At 45.2% G+C, this 21,292-nt stretch overlaps 1 protein-coding gene and 1 long non-coding RNA gene across 8 annotated transcripts in view; one reads left to right on the top strand and one right to left on the bottom strand.

Annotated features, from left to right (window-relative positions):
• LOC309518551 overlaps positions 1-21,292 on the top strand; it is a 334,884-nt gene that overhangs the window by 223,030 nt on the left and 90,562 nt on the right. The gene's annotated exons all lie outside the window — the stretch shown is intronic.
• Positions 1-21,292, bottom strand: part of DMXL2 (Dmx like 2) — a 112,124-nt gene that overhangs the window by 2,302 nt on the left and 88,530 nt on the right. For 4 of the 7 annotated variants that reach the window (XM_082198186.1, XM_082198184.1, XM_082198185.1 and 1 more), the window contains 14 exons: positions 20,576-20,706; positions 19,125-19,210; positions 17,255-17,456; positions 16,174-16,291; positions 15,084-15,146; positions 14,589-14,675; positions 13,554-13,675; positions 11,308-11,461; positions 7,639-7,699; positions 6,941-7,068; positions 5,560-5,637; positions 3,158-3,249; positions 3,005-3,057; positions 1,594-1,811 (listed from right to left, as the gene is read on the bottom strand). In XM_082198186.1, the coding sequence (XP_082054312.1) occupies positions 1,594-1,811; positions 3,005-3,057; positions 3,158-3,249; positions 5,560-5,637; positions 6,941-7,068; positions 7,639-7,699; positions 11,308-11,461; positions 13,554-13,675; positions 14,589-14,675; positions 15,084-15,146; positions 16,174-16,291; positions 17,255-17,456; positions 19,125-19,210; positions 20,576-20,706 (1,593 nt within the window). The remainder of the gene's footprint in view (positions 1-1,593; positions 1,812-3,004; positions 3,058-3,157; positions 3,250-5,559; positions 5,638-6,940; positions 7,069-7,638; positions 7,700-11,307; positions 11,462-13,553; positions 13,676-14,588; positions 14,676-15,083; positions 15,147-16,173; positions 16,292-17,254; positions 17,457-19,124; positions 19,211-20,575; positions 20,707-21,292) is intronic. The other 3 variants (XM_082198189.1, XM_082198188.1, XM_082198187.1) reach the window with 1 other exon arrangement.

A 21,292-nucleotide genomic window follows, 5' to 3' on the forward strand; every position in this document is an offset into this window, starting at 1 on the left:
TTATTTATACTTTTCAGGTCTATACATTTCACTAATTTTACAATCATTTTAACCTTTCAAAACTTGACTTCCTTTCTCCTCTTTCTGCGGTTCCTTAAATTTATTTTTAATATCTTCCGCATATCCAAATTAACTATATTTGCTCATTTATGCATCTACTTTAAATATATACTCTTGTAAAACTGCAGGTTATGACAATAATCCTGCCAATGTTTTTATCCGTCTACAATTTATATGTAAATATTCAATAAACCATTTCCATTATTTTATAAACAAGTCTGTTATCTTGATTTCTTGTTCTTCCAGGAAGTTACCTGCCTAATCCTCTTTCAAAGCCTCCGAGTTGGTGGCCGACCCTGCTTCCTGTGGCAGTGAGTTCCATAGTTTAAACTATGCACTGCATGAAGAAGTACCGTATTTTTCACTCCATATGATGCACTTTTTTCCTCTTAAAAAGTAAGGGGAAATGTCTGTGCGTCTTATGGAGTGAATGTGTGGTCGATCGCTGGCTCCCTTACTGGCCCTGCCCCCTTGCCCAGGCCTCCATTGTTGAATGTTCTGCAAGGTGGCTGTTTGTTTCCCCAGCGACATGAGACTGGCTGATGAGATTATCTGTCTGGAAACGGCAGAAACGGCTACCTTTCCTTTCCTAAAGAAGCTGCAGAACTGTGAGTTGAACCCCATAAAAACAGGATTTTTTCCCTTTGCAACGTAAGCTCAACAACTTTGAGCTGATACTCAAAAAAGGGGCTTTCCCCTTTACAAAAGAAGTTGCACAACTGTGAGCTGATCCCCCCCAAAACGGGGCTTTCCCCCTTTCCTCCTCTAAAAACTAGGTGTGTCTTATGGTCAGGCGCATCTTATGGAGCGAAAAATACGGTACTTTCTTTTGTCTGCCCAGAGTATTCATAGAATCGTAGAGTTGGAAAGGGACTCCAAGGGCCATCTAGTCCAAACCCCTGCAATGCAGGAATCTTTTTGCCTAGTGTGGGGCTCAAACGCACGACCCTGAGATTACGAGTCTCATGCTCTACCGACAGAGCTATCCGGATGAAGGTGGTGGATGGAAGTCACTGCACGCACCTCAATTTTGAGGAGCGGAGCAGTCAGCCTTGCAGAGCGGGACAACACCTGCACCATTTTTCTATGCAGTGCACACAAAATGTCTTTTGCCAGACTGTATCAGAGGTTACAAGGGACGCGGGTGGCGCTGTGGGTTAAACCACAGAGCCTAGGACTTGCCAATCAGAAGGTCGGTGGTTCGAATCCCCGTGACAGGGTGAGCTCCTGTTGCTCGGTCCCTGCTCCTGCCAACCAAGCAGTTTGAAAGCACGTCAAAGTGCAAGTAGATAAATAGGTACCACTCCGGCAGGAAGGTAAACCGCGTTTCCATGTGCTGCTCTGGTTTGCCAGAAGCTGCTTAGTCATGCTGGCCACATGACCTGGAAGCTGTACACCGGCTCCCTTGGCCAGTAAAGCGAGATGAGAGCCACAACCCCAGAGTCGGTCACGACTGGACCTAATGGTCAGGGGTCCCTTTACCGTTACCTATCAGAGGTTACAGAGCACAGGTTCGCCTGAACTTCCGCTTACCTTCACATTGCCTTCTGCGGAGCCCGTGCAAAAGCACTCTTCGGAAGAGTCGAGGGCGAGCGCTTTGATCGAAGAGTCGTGGGCTTGGAAGGTGTGCAGGGCCTGCCTCTGTCGGATGTCGAAGATGGAGATGTGCCCTTTCCTGCCTCCCGAAATCAGCAGCTGGTGCTTGGGTGCGTACTGTAGCACGGTGGCACCGTGATCGTGACAAGTGAAGGCTGAGCGAGGAAACAAACGACCAAGCAAGCTTTTAGTACAGTGCTACCTCGGTTTTCGAACAGCTTGGTTCCTGAACAACTCGGAACCCGAATGCTGCAAACCCAGAAGTAGGTGTTCCAGTTTTCGAATTTTGCCCCGGAATGCGAACGTGCTCCTGAGCGTCCGTTTTTACTGTTTTGCAGCAAATTTGAGTCCCCCGCACAGTAATTCAGGCTTTTTTGCTCCTGTTTTACCCTTAAGCAGCAAATTTATCCCCCCATCATATTTAAGGCTTTTTTGTGCCTTTTTTTTTTTACAACAACAGTAGTAGTAGTAGTAGTAGTAGTAGTAATAATACAGTGGTGCCCTGCAAGACGAACGCCTCGGAAGACGAAAAACTCACTAGACGAAGGAGTTTTTCGTTTTCTTAGCCGCTTCGCAAGACGCATTTCCCTATGGGCTTGCTTCACAAAACGAAGCTTGCCCCGCAAGCTCCGGGGATAGCGGGGAAGCGCAGCGCGCCTTCCCCTCTCTCCTCGGACCCCTTTTGACCCAAGGGGCGGCAACAGGGATAAGCGATTCTCCCCGCTGCCCCTTCCCTTGCTTTAAAACAGGTCCGGGGACAGAGGGAAAGGCGCGCACGCCTTCCCCTCTGTCCCTGGAGATTGCGGGGTAGGCAACGGGGAGAAGCAATCTTGTAATATAAAAGGTTCATCCTCCCCATCCACTGGCCATGTTGGCTGGCACCCATGGGCATCAGTGTCTAAAACCAACAATTTGTATCTGAGTTGACAGTACCTCAGTGGTGGCAGGCATCTGTGAGGTTAGTGGGGCAGAAGCCAGTGAACCCAAACGGTAGGTGGAGAAAGAACCAATGACAAGCACAGCTGCCCTGTGATTGGCTGTAGGTATGACAGCTGGCAAGCAGTGGCTGGTAGGGAGCAGGCTGCGATTGGTGGAGCAGTGCCCCATTTGCCTTAATGGACCAGCCTCCACTGCTGTACCTGGTATGACTGCCAGCGGCAAACATCTGGGCACCTCCAACAAAAATATGAGCTTGTGGAGCACATGATCACTAGCAAAAGGGCAGTACATACCACCATCTGCAGGACTAAGCAAGACTCCTAACCACAACTTCCAGGAATACAGGAACACATCTCAAATCACTTGCATATTACAGAGCTAATACAAAGATTTATTGCAATAAACTTACCATGTATGAGGCTGTTGGATGGTGACACTAAGGTGTCCCACAAACACACATTTCTGGGAAGAAGAAAAGACACGCAAAAATAAAATTAGTATTGCTTATTCTCCAAGTGTACCGATCGCTCCTTCCTCCCATTTTTTTGCCCTTTGGACAGACCTGTTGTCACTGGACTGCCCAGAGGTGGCCACTAGACTCGAAGAGGTAATGAATGCAAAGTCACTTGTGGTTTTGCTGTGGCACTGCCAGCTCTGAAAAAGAAGAGACACAGAAATGCTATTAGCCGAGAGGTACAAAAGGGCTCGCGCCAACTTCAGAGGGTTCTGCGACATCATCATCACAAGCAAAACAGTCGGGAACACAAATGTTATAGCTACAGATGAACAGCGTAATGGCAGCTTGAAAACGAACAGGAAGTGGAACTAAGCAAGCAATCAACCCTCTCATTTATAACTGCCATTTCTCTTTCTGCAATTGCTGAGAAGATAAACAATAATGAAAAATGTGAAAGTCTTAAAGGACATTGCACTCATAAATTAAGGGTTTCCTGTGCCTTGCAAAGTTCAAAAACCAAACCATGGTTAACCATCTAGTGCAGGCAGGGCCATAACCCAAGAAACATGGGTTTGCTTCTTTTGTTTGAAACACTTTGAAAACCACCTTTCATCATGATGGATTCTAGGGCGATGTACAGCAATATAAATAGAACAGAATAAAACATCACAACTGGCATCCTTCCTTAAGAGAGTAAAATGAAGGGGCAACAGAACACTTAAACTATAAAACATATGAAGCCAGGAGGCATCATAAGACAAATATAAACGCCTGGGCGAAGACGAATGTCTTGCTCTGATACTGCAAATGTTGGTTCCTTGGGAGGGTGTTCCAAAGAGCACTCCCCCCAAAAGGCTTCCCCCTTTCTCGTGGCATAACCACACAGTTGCTCTATGCTTATTTTTATTTAAGCATTTCTTTAAGGAGCTCAAGGTGTACAGAGTTCCATGTCCCCATTTTATCCTCACATCAACAACCCTGTCAGGCAAGTTAGGCTGAGAGTGAGTGTGTGGCTGGCCCAAGGTCACCCAGTGATCGGGTGGGGATTTGAACCCTGGTCCTTCAGGCGTTATTCCAACACTCCAACCATCACACCACTCTGGCTGTATGTGTTGATTACAAAGGGATAGTAGATTATTTACACTCTGCATCCCAAGCTATTATCGCATTTTTCGCCCCATAGGGCGCACCGCTCCATAGGACGCAACTAGGTTTTTTTGGGGGGGGGGGAAATAAAGGGGAAAAAAATTATTCCCCCCCCCCAGGCACGGGGCTGGCGCGGGGGAAGCCCGAGCTTCCCCCGACCCCAGCCCCCAGAACAGCCTGCTATCCGCAAGCCTAGGGAGCCGCGCTGGTCTCCCCAGGCTTGCAGAGAGCTGCCGAAGCCCGGGAACGCAGGCAGCTCTGCGCAACCCTTGGGAGCCCGTTGCACCTTTGTGCTGGGCTCCCTAGGGTTGCGCAGAGCTTCCTGAAGCCTGGAGAGCGAGAGGGGTCAGTGCGCACCAACCCCTCTCACTCTCCAGGCTTCAGCGAAAACCTGCATTCGCCCCATAGGATGCACACACATTTCCCCTTCATTTTTGGAGGCAGAAAAGTGCGTCCTATAGGGCGAAAAATACGGTAGTTGCCTCCCCACACCCACAACTGAGAACAATCTTTAAACACAGAATGATAAATCTCCCTCTGCTTTTTGCCTGACTTCCCTTGGGAAGAAATATATATGCATTTTTATTATTACAGTCACAGACCAGTTCCAGCTCACTTACAATATCAGGAAAATCATAAAACACAGCAGGAATACATTGAATTGCGTTGGGTATAACAGAGACAATTCAGATACAGCGGCAGTTAAAAATATATATTAAATCTTGATCACTAAAATATAACCTAAAATTGTCATTTAAAACCTTAATCATTTTGGTAGTACAGCTTGTTCCCTAAGTTTTATGGCAGTCGCACAGAATTTGGCCACCCTTAGCGTGATCTCTAGATCCTTATCCTCTAGAAGAAATATATATACTTATCTGAATAAGTGTGCATGCACGCAATAGCTTATACCCAGAACAAACTTAGTTGGTCTCTAAGGTGCTACTGGAGATTTTATATATAATTTTTATATATTTCGACTGCATCAGACCAACATGGCTACCTACCTGAATCTATTCCCTTAGGAAGGTCCATGTCACCTCCTGGGAATCAGAGTTCAAAAATCAAGTTCAAATCTGCATGCATTTAACACTGCCCTTTACAGAGGCTGCTCTCCAGGTGCTGCAGAACTTGCAACTTCCATCAGCCCCAGACGATGGTCAGGAATGAGGAAGGTTGAAATCCAAGGCATTTGGAGGCCACTAGGTTGTGGAAGACTGCTGACGGTACACTGAAGAGGCAATTCGAAACTTGCAACCAAATTGACTCCTTGGATTTCCTACTTTGAGTTTTCCTAAAACTTGGGGAGTGCGACCAGAAATGAGGTGACTCAAAATTAAAACTTGGCTTGATTTACTTACCAGATAAGGTTTAGGATTAGTTGCAGTTTGGTTTACTTGCCAGATACTTAAGAATCCCTCTCCATCAGCCACACCACACTGCAAGAGACAGACGCCACTCACTTCATATCATAACAGAATTCATGACTTTTATGAAAACGGTGTCAAGAGCAGCTATTTTTTCAGTAACCAGGGCCTATATTGCTACTGTTATTCCAGGCTAATGTCATGGAGTGGTTGGACGCGGAGGAATGGTGGGAGGAACCAGTTGGGGAACTACCAAGGGAAGAAGGCTCGGAGACTGGGGAGTGGTGGTAGGACAGCAGTGAGTGGTCAGAGGGAGAAGACTGGGAGGAGGAGGTGCTGGAAGCTGAAGGGGAACAGGGCTTAGTGAGCAGGGAGAGTCTGTGACAGAGAGAAGTTCAGAATCAGAGGCAGAAGTGGAAGCAGGAAAGGAGGGAGGCCAACAGGCAGAGATGATTCAGATTGGTGAAGTGTCACAGGTGTCTCCCTGTCCTACTGCGACAAGCTCCCCTCTCCACTTGTCTCCCAGAACCAGAAGAGGCATAAAAAGGGCAGAGGAGAGGTTGGCTTCGTGCAGATGTTTGGGAGAATCCCCGGAAAGGAGGGGACTTAGGCAGATGTGGGGAGGCAGGGGCCTTCAGTCTCAGCAATTGATCCATGGGGCAAGACTTACCGGGGGTGAGCTGCTGTGCTCATGACACTCTGCCAGCCTGTGCAGATCATATTTTTGCTAATAAAGAGTTAACCCCAACTTGCACAGTGTGATTCACTGCTGGCTTGCTCCCGACAGCTATGCACTTAACGTTTTCTTAAATTCCAGTGGTAACTTTTTGCAGCTGTCAGATGGGATAGTTTATTAGAAACCAGGAACCATCACTCTGGGCCAGAAATGGGGACACTTGTGGCCCTTCAGGTGTTGTTGTGACTACAACTCCCAGCATCCAATGACATTTGGATGGCCACAGATGCCTCATCCCTAGATGGGCATGCGGTCTGAGGTTGCAGAAGGCAGCTCCCTATTTCCCTTTGATCACAGCTCTGTGGTCAGCACAATTTTGTGTTCGTTCTCTTTTTTAGAAAATGCTTGTGACCAAAGTTTTGCAATGGACTTTTCAGTAATGCTCGTTAACAAACTCTTAACACAGCTTGTTGCTGTGTTTATGGTTCTTCCATTCAACATCTTTTACCTCTACTGGTGTGACTAGTCCTATTCTAATGACTGCAGAACACTGTCCTTTAAGGAAAGGATCTGCAGAACAATAAACAATCCAGTCCTACTAAGCACTAAGCCCCATGAAGTTCAATGGGCTTTAATCCCAGGTAAGCAGGCCAGAGGAAGCCTGAGTGCTGATTCAGAAGTACAAATGGGACCACTCACCTTATTGCCCTGAGAATTAAAATACAATCTAGTAACTCGTGCATTGCCTGCTTGTCGGAAGCACACCAATTGTTGTGGTCTTGTCCATTCAAACATCCGGACGCTACCATCCTGGGCTCCTGTAAGGTCTGAGAAACACACCCACAAGAGACCAAGTTAACACTTCACTAAAGGAAAGAAGAAAATGCAGTAGATCGCAATTACTATACCCCTCTTTCCTGCTCCTATGAAATCTGCTCCAACTACTTTCTCCCTGTTTCCTAACTTTTTATCCCCAATCTTCAATCTGCTAAATTTTTTTTTTAAAGTCAGCAGGAAAATTCATATGCATTTCTGCACATATTTCTCCTAACAAATGCGTTTTTTGGTAAACAAATCTGCCCAATATGCATGGTTTTGAAAGTGATTTCCCCTAAAATACAAAAATACTGTATCTTACTTTCGATGATGTACACATTTTTCTGTCTACTTTGCCCCCCCCCCCCATGCACAACTTCTGTATTCCTTTTTTGGTGGGAGAACTGCGCAGCAAGACTGGGAGAAGGAAATCAAAAGATGGCTGCATCTCAGTTTGTGTACTGGGCCAGGAATTGCAGATTAGTTAGACTCCCACGGAATTGCAAACATATTACATTTCTCTCTCCCCCCTCCCCCGTTATTTCTCCCGCAGTTAGAACTGCTGCACAGAAATTACTCACAATACTGATGGATTGGATGGGAAGTCATTCTCTTAACGTTATTCAAATTCCGCTTGATGAGCTTAATGCAAAAGAAATTGAAACCATAATCAATCCACTTTTTCTACAAGCCTGGACAATAATACTCAAGAGTAAGAGATTACAGTGGTACCTCGGGTTACATACGCTTTGGGTTACAGACGCTTCAGGTTTCAGACTCCACTAACCCAGAAATAGTGCTTCAGGTTAAGAACTTTGCTTCAGGATGAGAACAGAAATTGTGCTCCGGCGGCACGGCAGCAGCAGGAGTCCCCATTAGCTAAAGTGGTGCTTCAGGTTAAGAAGAGTTTCAGGTTAAGAACGGACCTCCGGAACGAATTAAGTACTTAACCTGAGGTACCACTGTATGTGGGTTCTGGTGTCTTTTCCTATTCAGATGTCCTAAACCTCCCTACACTAATTTGGAAGCATCTCTCAGTGAACTTGGTGCGATTTATATCTGAGTGGATCAGAGCAAAATCTCACATTTCAGCTCAGAGGCTGTATGTCTCTGCATGTTATGGCTGCAGGTTCAAAACTACCATACATGTCAGCTATTGCCATGTAGTCATCCCTTTATGCATGAGAGCTTATCACATGGATAAAGCTGTTTTATTTGTGCCACCTCAGAAATGTAAAAAGAAAGGTTCTTTTTATCATATGTGGTGGTCTTATGGTAAGAGAGCCAGTGTGGTGTAGTGGTTAAGAGCGGTAGTCTCCTAATCTGGGGAACCGGGTTCGATTCCCCGCTCCTCCACATGCAGCTGCTGGGTGACCTTGGGCCAGTCACACTTCTTTGAAGTCTCTCAGCCCCACTCACCCCACAGAGTGTTTGTTGTGGGGGAGGAAGGGAAAGGAGAATGTTAGCCGCTTTGAGACTCCTTAAAGGGAGTGAAAGGCGGGATATCAAATCCAAACTCCTCCTCCTAAGGTTAAAGCTTACTCGGAAATGATATATAATGAATTGAAAAGGATGTTCAAAATAATCTTTGTAAAAAACAAACAAACCGAGAAGTTGTTTTTTTGGGGGGTGAGATTATAGGGACAGAACTACCTAAACTGTATAGAAACTTATTCATGTATGCGACTACAGCAGCAAGAATGCTACTCGCCCCAAAGTGGAAAGAAGCAGAAGTCCCAGCAGAGGAAGAATGGATACAAAAACTTATGGAATATGCAGAAATGGCAAAACTTACCGGAAGAATAAGAAATCAAGATGACAAACTTTTTATAAAAGAATGGAAATGGTATATTGAATATTTACAGATACGGTAAATTGCAAACAGATAAAAACATTGGCAGGATTATTGTAATAACCTGCAGTTTCATAAGAGTATATATTTAAGGTAGCAAATTAAATGAATTTGGATATGCAGAAGATATTAAAAAATAAATTTAAGGAACTGCACAAAGAGGGGGGAGGAAGTCAAACTTGGAAGTGTTAAAATGATTGTAAAATAAATGAAATGTATAAACCTGAAAAATGTAAATAAAAACTTTAAAAACATTCGTGCCACCTCAGATCTTTTTGATTTATATTTTTTTTTTGGGGGGGGGAGAAATGTCTGTGTGTTGGGGGGGGGACACAACCATTTGCAGTGGTGTGAAGAAAGCAGCTTGATCCATGAGCTGAGTTGCTGCACATGGCTATTTTGACAAAGGGAGCAATATCAAAGCAGCCTTCGTGCCCTGGTTGTACAAAGCATGGTTTGTCGGCCCTAACTTCTCAGCAGCAAAGATAAAATAAAATTGAAAAATTGAACATGTTGGTCATTTTATCCTGCGCACTCTCCCACCTCCAAACATTATTAGCACATCCTGCTATGTGAAAGAAAATGCAAACTGCATTATGCATCCTGGAGTTAAACAGCGCGTGGTTTTTCTATGATCAGGACATCCTTTAAGATGGGGTAAAACTTGCAATTAATTTGGCATGTGTTGCCATCTAGTGGCCATTACACCATCTCATATCCTTTATGGAATTAAGGGGGGGGGGTCAGGGACGACAAAGGGCTGTATCCAAAGCTCCCTGTCTGTTAGCACACTAGGAGACAGATATAATAATAGAATTGTAGAGTTGGAGGGGCACAGAGGGTCATCTATTCCAACCCCCTGCAATGCAGGAATCTCAACTAATGCATCCATGACAGATGTCCATGAGAAGTGAGTTCTAATTGTTGAAAAAAACAGAGAAATCCAGTGGAAAAACTTGGGCAACAGATTGCACTACTGTTGTGCAAACAAGTTATCAGCAACCTGCTTATGTAAGTAAAAAGGTAAAGGACCCCTGGATGGTTAAGGCCAGTCAAAGGCGATTATGGGGTGTGGTGCTCATCTCGCTTTTAGGCCGAGGGAGCCAGCGCTTGTCCGCAGACAGCTTTCTGGGTCATGTGGCCAGCAGGACTAAACTGCTTCTGGCGCAACGGAACACCGTGATTGAAACCAGAGTAAACCACCATTTACCTCCCCGCCGGAGCGGTACCTATTTATCTACTTGCATTTTGATGTGCTTTTGAACTGCTAGGTTGGCAGGAGCTGGGACAGAGCAACGGGAGCTCACCCCGTCATGGGGATTCGAACCACCGACCTTCCGACTGGCAAGCCCAAGAGGCTCAGTGGTTCAGACCACAGCGCCACCTGTGTCTCTACCTGCTTATGTACTGTCTTGCCACAGCAATGTTCCACAATGCTTGCTATCCATGGTTGCTAGACATGATGACTATTGCTTTGCCCCCACTGCTGGAGGCTGAATGCAGGGAGCAGGGAGGGCTCTTGTTCTTGGGTCCAGCTTGCAGGTTTCCCCACAGGAACCTGCTTGGCTCCCAGTACGTTTCCGAGTACACTTCAAAGTGTTGGTGCTGACCTTTAAAGCCCTGAACGGCCTCAAAGGCCCAGTATACCTGAAGGAGCGTCTCCACCCCTATCATTCTGCCCGGACACTGAGGTCCAGCGCTGAGGGCCTTCTGGCAGTTTCCTCACTGCAAGAAGTGAAGCTACAGGGAACCAGGCAGAGGGCCTTCTCGGTAGTGGCGCCCGCCCTGTGGAACACCCTCCCACTGGATGTCAAAGAGATAAACAAATACAGTGGTACCTCAGGTTAAGTACTTAATTTGTTCCGGAGGTCCGTTCTTAACCTGAAACTGTTCTTAACCTGAAGCACCACTTTAGCTAATGGGGCCTCCTGCCGCCGCCACACGATTTCTGTTCTTATCCTGATGCAAAGTTCTTAAGCTGAAGCACTATTTCTGGGTTAGCGGAGTCTGTAACCTGAAGCGTATGTAACCTGAAGCACCACTGTACCTGACATTTAGAAGACATCTGAAGGCAGCCCTGTTCAGGGAAGTTTTTAATATGTGACATTTTGATGTATTTTTTAATCTTTGTTGGAAGCAGCCCAGAGTGGCTGGGAAAACCCTGCCAGATGGACGGGATACAAATAGTAAATTATTATTATTATTATTAAGTATAATTATTATTAGCCACTGTCTGAACAGGATGCTGGACTAGACTGGCCACTAGTCTGACCCGGTAGCCTCTTCTCACGTTCTTAAAGTGGCTTTAACTTAGAGCTGCAATGAGTTCAACCCAGGATTGTTTGAAAACCTGTGGTGTGGCGGATTAAAACAGCCACACGGAGACACAGTCACTTACGACGCCAGCTCCAGTACTTGTTTGCCCGCTGCCCAACCATGGCATAGACGAAGTTGACGAAGAGGAGACAGGCTGCATCTGAGCCACCGCAAAGGACGCCGTGCTCGACTGCGTGAGCGTCGTGGTGGAGCCACGGAAGTCGAGGTCGTCCGAACTGAAAAGGTGAAAAACAGAGCATTAAGATCTAGCTACTTTGTCTTAAGAGAAAGTTGGTGCGACACTGGCTGCACCTACGCTTCTCACAACGGATAATGCAGTATATGTCAGGGGACTGCCATCAAGAGAGGGGAGGGAGGCAGGAATCTACAATCAGTCTCCCCCTTTGCTGAGCAGCAACACCTCGTCAGAGACTGGTGAAGGCGAAGCCTCAGGAGAAACGGAGGAAGAGAGAAAGGGGGGGTGAAGCAAAGGCTCACACAGGCTGAGATGAGCCACAACACCGCTCCCAAGGAAACACAAAGGGGGACTGACGTGCCGCTTCCGTCGCATAGTTTTTGCCAGGGAATTAAACATAAGGGAAAGAAGAGGAGAGGGGGGTTGCCCCAGCTTTTGTGCCGGAGGGGAAACCGGAAGAAAGCACTCTCGGAATCTGCTAGTGATTGAGGCAGACATGGATTTTGGATTTCTACACTGTACATAGTTTTGCACCAATAAAACCTGTAAAAGGCAGGTTGGAGTCCTGGCTGTTTACTTCGTGAGCAACCATACGCATTCCTGACAGTATATCTGCAGGGCAATCCTACCGTTTATTCGGTCAGGGTTGGGAGTGGGGAGATACAGAGGCAGAACAACTGTCATGGGCACTGCCCTGATCGTTCGCTACAGGCAAGACAGTAGGAGGTGTTGGAAAGCTTCTTCCTTCTTCCTCCCATTATCAGTATGAAGTAATCTAGGAAGCTTACTTGTGTAATAGCACTGTATTACCCACACTAACTGACATCAGTTTTCCAGGCTTTCAAACAAGGGACATTTCCACCGCTAACTGTAGATGCTGTATATTGAACCTGAGACCTGAGCGTGCAGACACCAAACTGGAACCTCTCCTGATTCAGATCTTACGATGAAGTAGAGCTGTGTGCTATCAGTGTAAAGGGACCCTGACCATTAGGTCCAGTCGTGACTGACTCTGGGGTTGTGGCGCTCATCTCACTTTACTGGCCTAGGGAGCCGGCGTACAGCTTCTGGGTCATGTGGCCAGCATGACAAAGCCGCTTCTGGCGAACCAGAGTAGCGCATGGAAACGCCGTTTACCTTCCCGCCAGAGCGGTACCTATTTATCTACTTGCACTTTGAGGTGCTTTCAAACTGCTAGGTTGGCAGGAGCAGGGACCGAGCAACGGGAGCTCACCCCGTCATGGGGATTCGAACCGCCGACCTTCTGATTGGCAAGTCCGAGGCTCCGTGGTTTAACCCACAGCACCACCCGCGTCCCGTATGCCATCAGTGTACTTGGTGGCTATTCCAAAATGCCTTAGGACTGCTCCCAATGGTTTCATATAAATGTTAAATAGCACTAGGGAAAGGATAATATGCTGAGGAATCCCATAGAACAAGTGCCAGGGGTCCGATGAACACTCACCCAGGCTACTCTTTGGACACAGCCCTGGAGATACGGACAGAACCACCGTCATACGGTGCCTCTAGTACACATCCCATCCCATGTCCAATGGTATCAAAAGCCACTGAGAAACCATGCAGAACTAACAGGGTTGTACTCCTCCTGTTCCTTTCATGATAAAGGTCATCCAACTGGGCAACCAAGGCCAATTTGATTGTGTGTGAACCCAATTTGAAGTGGATCTAGATAATCTGTCTCTTCCAGGAACACTTGCAGTTGCCTGTAACCAAATAAAATACTGGAGGACACAGGCAGGGTATGGAAGAAACACATTGTCTGTGTGCCTATCTAATCCTAACCCCCATCAACTGCTTTTGATCAGGAAAATGAAAGATCAGGAGTAGCTGGGCCTATAGATCAGGCTTGTGGAGGGACGCAGGTCACATGGAAAGCCTGCTCATTCACAGAAGATCAAAGTATATGCAGTCCGTTCTCAAGTTATGCAGAACACAAGGTGCATCCCCCCCCCACCCAGCATGTCCATAAAGAGCCTCGTTGAATAATGCAGTCTTGCCAATGCATTCTGCACCAGCTACCACTTCTGTATCAGACACAACAGCATATTTTAGGTATTTATTATGCATTCAACTCTCCAGTTAAATAGAACCGCGAGGCATGAATAGCCAACCTTTTAGATTCTCGGTCAAACTCCTCTCCAATCCATATGTAAGACTGAGCAGCCAGCAGGGCTGTGACATCAAGTTCCTGAACATCATGTGTAGAAGCTAACACTATCTCGTTGATGTTTGCCTGCACAGCACAAAAGAGAAAAGCGAGACGCTTTAAGCCCTGGGCCCTACGGCAAGCACAAAGACATTTGACAAGCAGTAACTTTACCTAATTACGTTTATTTGTTGCACTTACATCCCACATACTTGGTTCTTCAGCCACATCCGCACCCAATTAATCCCCACAATAACCCTGCGAGGTTGATTAGGCTAAGAGGCAATGACGCCCGTGAGCTTCATGGCCAAATGAAGATTTGAACCCTGGTCTCCCAGCTCTTAGTCTGACACTGAACCACTACACCACACTGGCTTTAAAGCAGTGGTTCCCAACCCCTTTTTGGCCATGCCCCACCTAAACATCTCTAAAATACTGATGCCAACCCGCCCCCCGGTGACATATAATTCTTATGATTCAAAAAGTGAACTCCTATTCACGTGCAGGAAGCCTAAAAGGCCATTAACTTGGTCTAAACAAGCTTCCAAAGAACATGTTTTCAGTACCAAAAACTGGTATTCGTCAGGTTCACCAGTGCTCAGAGAAGGGAGTGGCCCAAAACACCACTCTGAAAAATGCCGACGGCTCCAACTGAGCCGCTACTGAGCTTTCAGGGGAAAATTTCACAACTGTTGACTGAGCACTCCCAGAGCGCCAATCCCCCTGAATGTGCCCAGTGCATTTTCTGTTTAGATAACCTTTTCTGTTTAGATAGCCTCTCTATGGTCACCAGCTGACCGCTGTGTACACTCTGATTTTAATTTTTAAAACGTGTATGTCACAATACATATTTATATACTGTATATGAGTCTCCTAGAATCATAAGAAATGCAAAAAATCACTGTTAATAACTCATTCTCAAATTGCCCCCTTGTGGGGGTGTGCGCCCCACATTGGGAACCATGGCTTTAGAAGGAGGCCGGGAGAGGAAGGACTTTACCTTATTGACTGCAAAGGCCATGATCATATCAGACTCCTTGTGTATAATTTTTGCTCTTCCTCCAGGGTAGCCGAGCTCTGCTTCGACCTACGAAACATTACAATGAGATTTTTTTAAAAAAACAGGTTCACTGAACTGTTTTTGCAGTGGTATGAATCAACTGAAAAGACAAGACGCAAAAGAAGCATGCAGAAGAGGTTTAATAGATGTGGTTTTGGCGGAAACTCATCTTAGGGCTTCCATGTAATCTCCAGAGCGTTCCAGGAGCCAAAAGATGTTATGTTTTCAAACCTGACACACAAAACCGGCGTGCAAGCGAGTGACCCAAGGTGTTATGCAGCATATCTCAGCATTAGTAAACAGGTTTGGGTCCCAACGGAGAGATTGCACAGTTCTGTGTTGTTATTGTCACTTTAGTAAGTGGGAGTAAGGAAAGGCAGCCCCAGAGAAGCTTCAAAAGTGCAGCGAAAGGTTCGGGAGGTGGGATACTACTACCTTGTGTTTGTAATCGTCCGCTACGCTGTTGTGAATGACCTGCTTCTCGCGATCTTCTACAGACTATACGGCACCACAGTCACAAACACAAAACACATGCACAAACAAATACAAAAAGGAGAAGAATGAAAATGTTCCAAGCTGGTGTTTAAAACGACACCAGCTAACCATTGCACAAATGCTTTTAAGGGCGGGGGGCTGAAACAAATTCACTGGGAAAGCAACACCTCCATGATGAATGCAAACACATGTGGCATAGTAAGCAAATAATAATGAAATGAGATACACACACACACACACACACACACACACACACACACAAGCTTCTTACTAGCAAGATTTTCTTACTAGTTAGAAGTTACGTGGCCTGTAGTATGAAAGAGGGAGGCAGACTTAACACAAAGAACTGAAATAGGAAACAGGGTGGGCTTGGTCCAGGCGAAATCTACCTGGTTATTAAACCATGACTTGGCAGCAGGGAATACTATGGGCATGCTTTTGAACTGCTAGGTTGGCAGGAGCTGGGACAGAGCAACTGGAGCTCACCCCGTCATGGGGATTCGAACCGCTGACCTTCTGCCTTCTGATCAGCAAGCCCAAGAGATTCAGTGGCTTAGACCACAGCGCTATCCGCGTCCCTATCAGCCATAGTAGGTATGCCCAATGGCCAGGGATAATGGGAGTGGCAGTTCGGCAACATCCCAAGGGCCAAAGGTTCAACACACCTGCTTTACACAGACACTAATATCCTGCAAAAGTCAGCTAATGCGTGTCATCATCATTTATGTAAGATAATTTGTATTGCTCTTATGGTATTTTGTGTTCTATTGCATTTGTACTTATTGGTGTACAATGACTTGATATGCTTTATATGACTGGACAATACAAATGTGTGTGTGTGTATTTACAAATGAAAAATGAAAAACACAGTGCATAGTCAGGCTCACTTTAACACACCGCTAAAGCTAATTGAGGACAAAAAACCCAGTCATTATAACAAGCACTAAAACCAGCAAATGATTCCAAGGCAGAAGAAAACTCTTATAACTTCAATGAGTATCATTTGAGTCTTTCTTCTTTTGCACATTACCTCACTTTGCTTTCTTTTCTTGGTGAACGTGTATCGGAGGAAAGTATCTTGCAATAATTCTTGCTTCACCAGAAAATGCCACAGCCTTTTGGCTGGCTGGGCTGAATAATCTTTTGATCTGGGGGGGGGGGGAGAAGGGTGTTACTGTAGAATTCTCTTTTTCTTTTTTTAAAAAATGCAAGGAAGGATAAAACTGGAAGAAGATAAAAAGAGCCCAATAAAATACTAGATACAGGCGGGGTTTGAAAGAAACACATTGCTTGTGTGCCATTCTTAATCCTAAGGACCTGTCAACTGCTTTTGATCAGGAAAATGAAAGACCAGGCGTAGCTGGGCCTAGGAGTGTGGTGGAGTCTCCTTCTTTGGAGGTCTTTAAGCAGAGGCTTGACAACCATATGTCAGGAGTGCTCTGATGGCGTTTCCTGCTTGGCAGGGGGTTGGACTCGATGGCCCTTGTGGTCTCTTCCAACTCTATGATTCTATAGATCAGGGTTGTGGAGGGACGCAGGTCACATGGAAAAAGCCTGTTCATTCACAGATCAAAGTATATACAGTCTGTTCTCAAGTTTAGCAGAACACAAGAAGCATCTCCCCAAAGAGAGTCCACAAGGAGCCTCTGTGAATAATGCGTTTCATGGAGTCTCATCCCATTAAAAGCCCAAGCAAACCCAAAAGACAGAAAACTGCTGAAAGAAGCAACTAAATCAACAAAGCACCACCATATACCATAATGTAAACCAAAAATAAAGGCCACAGGCATTTCAAGCTTTTTAAGTGTATCTTGGAGAACAGGTGAGGTCCCTGCAGACCAGAGGTGGGCAAATATCCCCATCTTCAAAAAGTGGGGGAAAGAAAAGTCCTAGAACAGATAATTAAACAGTCAGCCTGCGAGCACTCGGAAAAGGATGCTGTGATTACTAAGACCCAGCTGTGCTGCCTGGGATTGATGGAATTTTGAGTACAACAACTGGAGGCCCATGAGTTCCCTATCCCTAATGAGATGATCATGTCCGTTACTAAAATTGGTTCACTTTCCACTAGCGCCCACAGTACTACTTCCATGGGGGGGGGGGGAACCTACTTGAACGGTGTGTTTTCAGGGTCAACCATTGCTTTTATTCGGGCGGCAGCTGCTCCCGGTCCTATTCCCGCTTCAGTGAAACAGGTATTGATATAATTGGGTGGTGGGCCTTCAAACTGGTCCATTCTTTCTTGAAGGATTTGTTCCCAGTTTTCCAAATTTTTAATCACAGCGATACCCAGCGGCGAGGTGACTGGAAGATCTAAAACAGCAATGTAAAATTCAGCAACTAGTCACACAAAATTGTACGCATTGGCAACAACAACATCACCCCCCCCCCCCAGAAGGACCCGGGACAAAGGCCAAGCACAGATCTGAATAAGACTCTGCATAAAACTTCCCTTGTTCTTGATCTGGAAGCTGCTGATAGTGCAGAATGTTGTAGCATGATTGCTGTCAGGAGCGAGACCTTGTCAGCGTGTAAGACCTGTGCTCAGTGATCTATACTGGCTGCCAAATTGCTAGCAGGTCAAGTTCAAGGTGTTACAAGTATGTCTGAAGGAGCGCCTCCACCCCCATCCTTCCACCCGGACACTGAGGTCCCGTGCCGAGGGCCTTCTGGCGGTTCCCTCACTGCGAGAAGCCAAGTTACAGGGAACCAAGCAGAGGGCCTTCTCGGTAGTGGCGCCCTCCCTGTGGAACGCCCTCCCACCAGAGAACAACTACTGTCAAAGAGAACAACTACTACCAGACTTTTGAAGACATCTGAAGGCAGCCCTGTTTAGGGAAGCTTTTAATGTTTTATGTATTACAGTATTTTAATATTTTTTTGGAAGCCGCCCAGAGTGGCTGGGGAAGCCCAGCCAGATGGGCGGGGTATAAATTATTATTATTATTAAGCCCTTAAGAACTTGGGAACAGTTTACCTACAAAATCACCTTACCCTATATATGCCCACTTGGGCACTTTGATCGGCAGAAGGGCCGCATAAAACCTGTTCTGCATTCGTAAGAACTTCATCTTACACTTTGGAACTCCCCGCCTAGTGAAATCAGGCAGGTTCCTTCACTGCACTCTTTTTGGCACCTGCTAAAAACATTCAGCCTACCCAGACACATAGAATGTTGATTAAAAATAAATAAATTATCTTGCTTGCAATTGAATAAGTTGAAATTGCTTTATTTTTAAAATGGTTAAAATTAAATGAAAATAAAGTGAGTAAATACAAATGGAGGAAATGGAGGAAAAAAGAAAAGTTAAATAATAAAATGATAGAATAAATCAAATTAAGTTAAAATGGAGATGTAGATCAAGGATTTGCTGAACCAATAATTTAAATTGGAATACAAGAAGGGGAGGTGCGAGGAGGTCTGAGAAATAGGGTAAAAGAGAATAAGTATATGAACAATCAGGTGTTTTTAATTGTTTTTTATGTTTTCGATTTTTGTATTTTTCTTGTTTTTTCTGTTTATTTTTGTGTATGTTGTTATATGTTTTGTTCTTTATGAAAACGCAAATAAATATTCATTAAAAAAAATTATCTTGCTTGATGTGTTTCCTTTGCAATGACTCTTCAGGTGCCTTGCATGCCATTCACAGTCAAACCTTGGTTCTCAAACGGCTCCGTTTTCGAACGTTTTGGCTTCCGAACGCTGAAAATCTGGAAGTAAATGCTCCAGGTTCTGAACGTTTTTTTGGAAGCCGAATGTCTGACACGGCTTCCGCTGGAGTACAGGAAGCTCTTGCAACCAATTGGAAGCCGTGCCTTGGCTGTCAAATGTTTCGGAAGCCGAATGGGCTTCCGGAACGGATTACGTTCGACAACCAAGGTGTTTGACTGTATATTATTTTTGAGTAAACATGCTTCAGCTTGGATTTAGGATTTGCTTCTTCACATAGAATTGTTTTCACAAAGCGTGGAGCAACTCACCAGGTATTTCTAAACCAGCAATGGGGAAAAAGGTCTTAATACTGTTCAGAGCAAGTTTTACCATCGCCAAATGGATAAGAGCCCAGCTGCAGGGGGAAAAGGAAACAATTGAAATGTTACCAAGTGCAACACAAACTCTCTAGCTCTCTCTCTTTTCTTTTTACAACAGCTGGTGTTTAGCACCACCACTTCAACTGCATTTTAAAATGTGTTCCACAAAACAAACTGGATCTGAAGGTGCTCAGGAACTGAGTGCTCAATTGCCAGAACATGGGGTTGTAGTATATCAAGTCAAATTTGGAATAGACCCACTGAAATGAATGAACCTGTTATGTGACATAATGTCAACTCTCTGTAGGATTAGCACTGGATAGAACCCATTAAGTTTTAAGGTTCGCTTTTAACAAGCAAATCAAAGGCAATATCCAGCATTAATCATACTCAGAACATTCTACTTAGTTCAATGAGTCTACTCTAAAGTGCGATTAATATTGGACATCACCCTAAGGTAGCAGACTGCTTAATTTTTTATTATTAAAGCATAAAAACAACATCTGCTTTTGCTACATCTCAACAACTAAAACAAAAGAAAATCAGATTTTTAAAGGAATCAAGTTTCCCCCTTCTGGCACCACACCTAGAAATGAAGGCAGATTATTGATACACAAAATATAACTATAACCCTTCAGACGTCTATCCCTTCAATAAATATGTTGCCACCCTGATAGATACAGTCGTATTTGCACTACCCCTTTCTGCAGTTTCACCTTAGCATCTGATGAAGTGGATTGTCGACTAGAATAGCGTACGTATGCTATTTTGTGAGAAAGCACTTCTAAAATGTTAGTCCCTTTATTAAAATATAGAATAGTAAAAGGGACCCCCAGAAATCTAGTTTATATCCAGTGCTTTTTTTTTCCTGGGGGGATGCAGGGGTACGCATACCCCTAAACATTTTGTGAATCTAACGGGAGAAGAAACTAAAATTTATTTTAAAAAATAGTTTCTTCTGTAGCATGGTGAATCGTCAGTTCCGTTGCTACTCCCGATGGCAGCCTTATTTCCTGTCACGGTGTTTCCTGAATCTCAGGCGGAAGCGAGCGTTTAATGTGTGAAGTAGGAGTTGGAATATAGCACAGTGATTGGCCAGTTTCATTGTTACCACCTCCGGTGGCGGCTTCCTTTCCTTTCCCAGTGTTTCCAGGAGGAATTGGAAAGATGTTAGTGCACACAACCTCATGCCAGTGTGGAAGTTACTGTGAGCTGTCAGCGGTGCAATATGAGGTAACGCATGTTCTTTGTACTTTTGTCCATTTACTGTATTTATTTCCCCCCGATTTAAATTGTAAAATTGTGGTTTTCTAAGGATTTTTTTTAAAGAAAAAACAGCACTGTGTATCAGAAGAAAAGCTGAAGGTTCTGCATGCATCCATTTCAACCCCTGCTGCTACCTGTAAGAGTTGGCATCCTTGTGCTCCAGGATTTGCATATCGGAGAGGAAAGCATCGTCATCCTCGTCTTCACTGTGGATGCTCTCATCAGAATCATATATCACACCACTGTCTGAAAAAGGAAGGAATGGCTGTAAAGAGAGGACAGAGTGAGATATCAAAACATGTTTTACACCACATTGTTTTTCACAGATGTTACTTCGATTCATAAAAGGTAAAGGGACCCCTGACCATTAGGTCCAGTCATGACCGACTCTGGGGTTGCGGCACTCATCTCGCTTTACTGGCCAAGGGAGCCGGCGTACAGCTTCCGGGTCATGTGGCCAGCATGACTAAGCCGCTTCTGGCGAACCACAGCAGCGCATGGAAACGCCGTTTACCTTCCCGCCAGAGTGGTACCTATTTATCTACTTGCACTTTGATGTGCTTTCAAACTGCTAGGTTGGCAGGAGCAGGGACCGAGCAACGGGAGCTCACCCTGTCGCGGGGATTCAAACCTCTGACCTTCTGATCACAGGGAGGTATATAAATTCAATAAATAAATACAAGTGTTGGGAATGTTTAACCTGGAGAAGAGGGAATTGAGAAGTGGTGTGATAGCAACCTTCATATATTTGAAGGTACATGATGTTGCCAACTGTTTTTCCTATAGCTCTGGAGAGCAGGACACGAACCAGCGGGGCTGAAGCAAATGAAATGTTAAGGAATAAATTCCTG

The sequence above is a fragment of the Podarcis vaucheri genome (assembly GCF_965113315.1).
Source record: "Podarcis vaucheri genome assembly, chromosome: 14".
NCBI lineage: Eukaryota > Metazoa > Chordata > Lepidosauria > Squamata > Lacertidae > Podarcis > Podarcis vaucheri.